The following is an 8,130-nucleotide window of genomic DNA, read 5'->3' on the forward strand; positions in this document are numbered from 1 at the left end:
CAAAAAACAACAATGGGCTCTTGCCATACTCTCATCATAGGGGTTATTGGGAAATCTAATGAGGTAAAGTTTTTAAAAAATTTTTAATGCTTGAAGGTCCTTCAACAAATGGCATTTGTAACTGCAAAGAATAAGCTTTTAGTAGAGTAATAACAACAGACAGTTTCTTGGCATGGCCAAGACTAGGGGGAGGGGGCAGAAATGTGCACATGCATGTCCTAACTCTTAGGTCTGGGCTAAAACAGAGAACAGGCCAGAACTAGATTTCAGCAGTCAAACCTCCCAAGCCAGCTCAGGACAAATGAACTGACTTTCAGTGATAAATAAACATAGAATAGCTACCCAAGTTTCTGTGTCTATCTTTTGGTTTTCCATCATCAAAAAGATAGATATATAGATATAGATATAGATGAGATAGAGATACAGATGGAAATAGATATAGACATAGATATAGATATAGATATAGATATAGATATAGATATAGATATAGTCGGACACTAGGGAGGTTTATCCTGGAAAAGAGGAGGCTTGGAGTAGAGAAGAGGAGGAGTAGGCATATGCTTGTCTCCAAGGATTTGAAGGGATATAACAGGAAAGAAAAATAGATAAGTAGATAGATACATAGAGAATAAATACATAGATGTATAGTATTTATGCATGTATATATGTGTATATAAATACATATATATTTCTATCGCTGATAAAAATATGACACTGGATGTCAAGAGAATATGTGTGTGATAGACATATATGGATATGCATATATAGATACATATGGATTATGTATACATGCATACGAAGATACATATATATATATATATATATATTTCTATTACTGATGTCAAGAAAAATATATCTAGAGTACCTGAGTTCAAATCCAGCCTCAGACACTTAACACTTACTAGCTGTGTGACCCTGGGCAAGTCACTTAACCTCAATTGCCTCACAAAAAGAAAAAAGAAAAATATATCTCTACTTATATACATATACATATTTCTGGAACACTCGGGATACACATAGATTCTTGCCATTAGTAATAGAAATAGGAGCCTTAAAGGGTGGAAGTTTTGGAGACTCAAATTTCAGCTTGATATAAGGAAACATGTCCTAATCACTTAAGCTGTCCACAAGTGGAATAAATTACCTGGGCAGGCATCATAGACTTTGCTAGTTGGAAGGGAACTCAGCGGCCATTAGTAAAATCCATGCAGAAAAACGAATTTCCACATTAACAGACCTGACAACTGAATATCCATCCACCTTCTATTTGAAAACTTGCAAGGACAGGGAACTCATCACTTCTCAATGCTACAGGTTGGAGGCAGAGTCAGAGTTGGAAGGGCCCTGAGATCCTCTAAGTCCAGTCCATGCCTGTAAAAGAATGTGGACAATCTGTACACTGGTCAGCCAGCATCTAGGAGATGTTTGAGAGGAGGGTGGCTGTTCAGGACTGAGTTGGATTGGACAGTCATTCGGTGCCTTCCAATCCTAAGGAAGAGTCCTTGATGTTAAAAACATCCAAAGAGATGCACTGGGGTCAATTATAGCAAAGCCTCCTATCCCATTTAACTTCTTTTTCTGATCAATGAGGGGCAAGCCAGATGTTGTGTTTTGTTCAGCCCCTTGCTGTTGGAAATCCTTCTAAAATTGCACTCACCCACTTGTCTGTGTTAGGACAGAAGAGGAGTCTTATTTTTCTCTGATGATTTCAGCATCTCAGGGTCAACATCCTGAAGACTCTGTACAGCATCTCACTGCACAACCCTATCAATGGGGAAAGTTTGGAGACATTGGGATGGGACCTCAGGACATACCCTGAAATTGGAAATTTTGAAACATAACTCTGATTTCAGCTTATTTTATGGTCATTTGGTCCTATGCATAGAATACTTGGGATTGGGGAGGAGGGGGTAGAAAGGAAATCAGGTTAACCAGGTGTTCCAGTTAGCTGGATTCTGTTTAATTGAGGCTTTCAGCTGTTTCTTCAAAAGTCAGCAGCTGTTGATATCAGTATTTCTCTAGGGCAGCTTTCAATATCTGACAAAGTGCTAGACTTGGACTTGGGGATCCCAGATTTGAATCCTGACTCAGATACTTTCTACCTACATAACTGTGGGCAAGTCACTTAATTGCTCTCAGACTCAGTTTTCTAAACTGTGAAATGGGTATAATTCCTGCAGAGCTTGCCTTGCAATGTTCTTGTGAGAGTCAAATGAGAATGTGTGTCAAATGTTTTGCAAATTTAAAAGCACTATGTGTGTGTATATATATATATATACATACATATATATATGCATGTATATATGATAGCTACTACTATTGTTTAAAACTATGACCATGTAAATCCTCAGTTCCCTCACCCATCTCCTCCCTTGCTAGCTGTTACACTGGATTTTTTTAATACACAAATTAAGAAAAGAGATTAAACCCAGCAACAACCTACATTGTTAAATAGCAATTAAAAAAAAAACTTTCCCAGAGTTCCTTTTTCCCTCTTATGCTTTTTGTGGGTCTGCTGCTTTAAGAGTCTGCTGTAGCAGTAATGACCTTCAGTTCGAGCTACTTCCTGCTAATGACCATCTGGGTTAAAGGCCCCAGACTTGAATCCAGTTTCCTTCCAGCAGGCAGTGGTGGATAGAAAGCCATCACCTTGTTACTATTACTGCTCCAATCATGTTATTTCCACATTACCGTCAAATTAACTTCTCTCAGAGCAATTTCAACATACTTTAGGCTGTTTCAAGTTACCCAAAGAATTTTTTCTCCTTTTTTTTTTTTAGGGACAGTAAGACAATGTCAACACTCACTGAAAAACTGGAAAAGTATATTGGGCAGTCGTGGAAAGAAAGCAGTCAGACCTCAGTGTGGTTTGAGGACAACTAGATGCAGATAATGCGCTGTATTGTTATGGAAATGAGTCGGAAGAAACATGTTCCAGCCTTGAGACATTTCTATTAGGAAATGGGTTTATTGACATAGCTAACCATAAACACGTACAGCATGGGTGCACTTCCTATTGGAAGATGAGCCAGGGTGAAGATTCTGAATGGGATACATGCCTTGCTAATTAATACAGGAATGGTCTGTTCTTTCAGTCTTCCTTTGAGGCTCATGATTATAATTGTAAGCAAAAGAAATGGATGAGAGTCAGAAGGTCTGATGGGAAGAAAAACATAGAATGAAAAAATCTGAAAGGTGTTGGAATGAAAGAACCAACACAAGCTTCCCCGTGTGGAATGGGAAGGGAGGCCTAGCAGATGCTCTTCTGGGCTCTCTGGAAAAGCTGCTCAGACATGGATGAATGAATGAAGCTGAGATAAGGGTTAGTGGCCTCTTTGTTCCATGGTCCCTAGAATAGCCACTAGATGGCAGCACTGTCAGTCCAGGCCCATCTGGACCCAATGTGATACCCTGGACAGGAGCTGATTCCCTGAGTCATCTAGACCCCCAGGAAGTTTTAAAGGCACTCAACAAAAAGATCAAAAAAGGAGACAGCACCAGTCTCCTGGTCTCCATAGCATCCTCACGTGAAAGAGATCCACAGTTTTGTACCTCTAATGGACAATATTCCCAGACCACACACACACACACACACACACACACACACACACACACACACACACACAGAATTATTCACGTAAAGCAAAGCACTATATTTAGTGTCAGACTCAGACTTGGGTAAATACAAAGGAAGGAATAATAATCCCATAAAGTTAAGGATCTCCGAGGTTAAAGAGTTTTACCCTAAGATTGGGAAACAAAAACAGACTTTTTAAAAAAAGACTACAAGTATTTTCTAAAAGCTAGGATGTAACTTTATCAATATTCAATAGCAGAGTCAAACACTGGACATTTAGTGTATGGGTTAATTTAAAAAATAATAATAATTCTTTCACAGTGAGTTCTAAACCCTTAGAAGAATCTGCTGGTTTTAGTAGAGAGACACTCATTGGCACAGGGTTATTTCATATGGTGTCCATAGCTTCTCCCATTCAATATCTAGTAAGGCATCGAATAGCTCACTCATAGCTGCAAATCAGTGAAGAAGAGTTAGTCTCTTCACTTGCCTCTACAATTATGGAATTAGGTTTATCTTCTAACTACAAACTAATGGGAACCAGGTCATGTGGATGATTTCTGTAGAATCCGTGATCAAATACCCACCCATGATGTTTATTCTAATGCCAGCTGTTAGAGATACAGTGATCCTGAGGAGCTAACCAGATGCTTCCCAGTGATCAAGTCAGCTGCAGGCATCCAGACAGCCATTGCATCTTCCTTTGCCTCAGGCAGGTAAGAGGAGATAGACAAACCCAGACAGAGAAGTCTGATCTCCAACCACAGGTAAGGCATCCATCCATCTCTTCTCGAACTTGCTCCAAGGAAAGTATGCAGCCTTAAGTCATATTCCCAAAGTTTAACTACTTTGTTATTTCATTATCAAATTTTAAAAGACTTCATGCCAAGCATGGCTTAACCCGACCCTCCCCCCCCCAAAAAAAAACACCCAACAACAACCAGGTGCTCATTAGTGGTCTGCTGGAGGTGGTTCAATGTCAGGACTGACAGAGTCTTCTTCACAGTTTAAAAGAATTCGTGTGTATTTATCTCAGCAGATAGAATCCAAAAAACATCTGAATGATGCCTCAGCAAACAGGAATATGGTGCCTGAGGAGAGAAGTTTCCCCACCTCTTCCTAGCATCCACAGGGATTCCAGGGCCAGAAAGGGCTATAGCCTTGACCTCCCAGAGAGGCTCTGAAGTTCCTTCTGTTTTTAAAAAGAAAACAAAGGTGTGTCTTTCTCGAGGGCTTTCTAGAGTTTCTGATTAAACACAAAGCCTTGGCCAAAGGCCTTCTGCCTGGCCTCTGGCCACGAGGAGGAGGGAAATCCAGCCGTGTTAGAAGCCTAATTTTGACTCAAACAGAACCGAAATTGATACTTTGGGGATGCAACAAAAGAAGTGGTCCCAGTCCCTTCACATATCAGATGTCACCCAGCCTGCCGTGACCATAGCGCTTTACACTAGCTAGGCCCCAGTTCTTTCTGGCTTGGACAGTCTAGAACTCCATATACTGCGGGCGGGAGGCCCCAATAATAATGGGGCACAAAGGGAGGGTTTGAGCTACAGGAGCTCCCCAGTGGGGAAGCGTAGAGGAGAGAGTTTGCCCCACGGAATCCCCAGCGTTCCCTGGCCCCACTCCTCACCCCTGGCACCTGGGCCTCAGTCAGCAAAGCGTTGCATGAGATGGTCGTCCCTCCTGCTCCCTCCGCTGCCACCCCCACTGTCCATGAAGCGGTCACAGGGGAATTCGATGAGGTCCGCCTCACTCAGGGCACACACCGCGGTACGAGGCCGGTGGGACTGGAAACCAGAAAAGTCTGCCGACACCCCGGTGCCCATGGAGCGAAGAGGCCGTCGGGTGGAATACATGTGACGCACGTGGACTGGGGCTCCCCCTTTCCGGCGGCCCCTCAGCTTCCTCCGCAGCCAGCGGGATGCCCAGGCCGCCAGTGCCAGGAACACCAACAGAGCGTTGACGGCTAGAAGGACCAGAGTCAGCAACTGGTAGTCGACGCCCCCGGCTCGACCCCCGACGTGCCCGGCTTCTGGCAGAGTGACCAGCCCAGCGCAGTGGTCCCGGGGAGCCACTGGGCAGACCCGGCCCCCGAGCACGGCCTCCACGCACACCAGGTAGGGGGTGTCCCCTCGCAGCTCCCGCAGCGTGGCGGTGTCACTTCGCTCAGGCAGGTAGATAAAACGGTGGAATTTGGGCTGCTGACCGAAGCGGTCGAAGAGCAGACGGAAGCGGGCGCCGTCCAGCGGCCGTGGGCTGCGGTGCTCGCGGACAGCCCAGCGCACGGTGGCGGTATCTGTGCCCACCGCCTCCACCGTTAGGTTGCAAAGGATGAATTTGTTGAAGTCGCAGGGGTCCGACACCAGGGGGGGCGGCATCTCCTGGGCAATTGACGGGGCGGCCCACTCCTGATGCTTCGCGGCCAGGCGCTGCTTCTCCACCCTCTGCCAGGAGTCGCTGGCAGGCGATGGGGCAGAGCTAGACGGGGCGTCTCTCTGGAAGCTCGGGGTAGACACGAAGGGGCCGTTATCTTCCCAGCTTGGGTGCGTCCCCTCGGGTTTTTCCAACAGATCCACTGGTGGGGACAGTTGAAGTGTAGTTGCCGTGGAGGGGGATGGATGCTGGAGGCCGGGACCGCGACGGCCAAGCCTCAGGCCGCTCTGGTTGCTGCTGTGTGCCCCAGCCCCCTCGTCCCAGGTCACCCCGGGGAGGGTGCGCCAGCGCTGCTGTTGTGTTTGGGGCTGGGGTTTCCCAAGACCACCAAGAGAGGGCGCCCCCTGCTCCTCCCTGGCGCCAGCCGCTGTCGGGACTGCGGTCCGGAAAGAGGGCTGGGGGGAGGAGGCGGCAGGGTCAAGACAGGAGCCGTTCTGCAGCTGCACGTCGTCCAGATAGTCTAGGTACTTACCGCGCAGGGCCGGCGGGTGACGGCACTGCACGAACACAGTGAGCAGGCGGCCCTGCGAGTGCCAATGGCCCATCCAGCGCTTCAAGCCGCGCAGGCGACAGTCGCAGGTCCAGCCGTTGCCGTCTAGGTCCAGACGGTAGAGGGCCGGGCTGGCGGAGAAGATGTCTCCGGCCAGCCAGCCAAGAGCGTTGTCCCGTAGGTTGAGTTCGCGCAGCCGGGACAGGTGGCGGAAGGCGGCCGGGTGCAGCGCCGAGAGCTCGTTGCGGCTCAGGTCCAGAGTCTCCAGGCTGCCCAGCGGGTCCAGCAGCGCCGAGGGCAGCTCCCGCAGCCGGTTGCCCTCAAGACGCAGCTCCCGCAGGGCGCCCAGTCCCACGAAGGCCTCGGGTGCCAGGTGAGCCAGTTGATTACCGCTCAGGGAAAGGAGGCCGAGCCGGGGCAGGTGCTGGAAGACGCGGCCGCCCAGCTGCTGCAGGCTGTTAGCCGACAGGATGAGGGTGCTGAGCGAGCGAAGGGGCCCGAAAGTGGCCGCGTGTCGCAGGGACGGCTGCAGCTCGTTGCCCGACAGGTTGAGGAAGCGCAGCTTGCCCAGGTGCGCGAAGGCGTTCTTGCCCAGGAAGCGGATGCGGTTGGCCTCCAGGTGCAGGTAGAGTAGATTGCCAAGGGACGCAAAAGCCGAGTCGGGCAGGGAGCCCAGGGAGTTGCCGTCCAACCTGAGCTTGACGAGGCTCTCCAGCCCGTCGAAGGAACCCCGACTCAGCCTGCCGATCTCGTTGCCGTTCACGTAGAGGATGCGCAGCTTGGCCAGAGGGGCCAGCGTGCCCGGGGCCAGGCCCTCGAGCAGGTTGTTGCCCAGGTAGAGCTCCTCCAGCCGCGAGAGTTTCTCGAAGGTCTTGGGGTGCAGGGAGCGGATCTGATTGAACTGCAGGTCCAGGCGCCGCAGCTGCGCCAGGCGGTGGAAGTCGAAAGCCGTGATGTTTGCTATGAAGTTGCCCCCGAGGCTGTAGGTCAGCACCTCCTGGGGGCTGGGCAGGGCGCTGGTCTTGGGCACCGCGCGCAATCCGCGATTGGTGCAAAGGAGGTGCTGCTGGTGCTGGCAGTCGCAGCGCTCCGGGCAGATGGGCTCCGCCGGCGCCGGCGGCAGCGAGAAGCAGCCACCCACCAGCAGCAATAAACGGACAGTCCAGGTGACCTCCATCCCCGACCGACCGACTGCGTGACGTGGGCGCGGGTCCTTCTGCTTAGCGCACAGCCCCGGGCTCTCTGCCTCATGCCCCCTTCCCTGCCCGCAGCCTCCGCCAGTCCCCCCGGGTCGCTCGTCGGGGTACTTCTTGGCGTCGGGGCGAGTCCTCTGGACCGGCTCCGCAGCTGGCGGGACGCTCCCGGCGAATCTAGTTTTGCCGGAACCCCGCCGGGCGAGTACCATCCGCGCCCCGGTGGCCGCCTGCTCGCCCGCCCGCCAGCCAGCCCGGGGACCGAGTCCAGCGGCTCCTTTGGGCGGGGCCGGGGAGTGGGGAGAGAAGCCGGCTCCTCTGCTCCCTTTGGTCCGCTGCGGGTTTGCAGCAAGGCCTGATTCCCGGCCCGCCCGGACTGGCCGGGCTGCAGGCGGGAGGGAGGTCGCTTAGCACTCGCTAGAAGCCTCAGCCCGTCT

The 8,130-nt window shown here is 50.5% G+C and overlaps 1 protein-coding gene across 1 annotated transcript; it reads right to left on the minus strand.

Annotated features, from left to right (window-relative positions):
• Positions 1 to 2,961: 2,961 nt before the first annotated feature.
• On the minus strand, positions 2,962 to 7,920 carry TRIL (TLR4 interactor with leucine rich repeats). The gene has a single exon (XM_043967049.1). It carries the CDS (start codon positions 7,903 to 7,905, stop codon positions 5,224 to 5,226), a length of 2,682 nt encoding a protein of 893 aa, XP_043822984.1. The 5' UTR covers positions 7,906 to 7,920; the 3' UTR covers positions 2,962 to 5,223.
• Positions 7,921 to 8,130: the final 210 nt, after the last annotated feature.

This window comes from Dromiciops gliroides, chromosome 5, assembly GCF_019393635.1.
Source record: "Dromiciops gliroides isolate mDroGli1 chromosome 5, mDroGli1.pri, whole genome shotgun sequence".
Lineage (NCBI taxonomy): Eukaryota > Metazoa > Chordata > Mammalia > Microbiotheria > Microbiotheriidae > Dromiciops > Dromiciops gliroides.

What these genes read in the sequence shown, in the direction of transcription:
- TRIL (XM_043967049.1), bottom strand. Translation starts at nt 7,905, where the DNA reads ATGGTACTCGCCCGGCGGGGTTCCGGCAAAACTAGATTCGCCGGGAGC.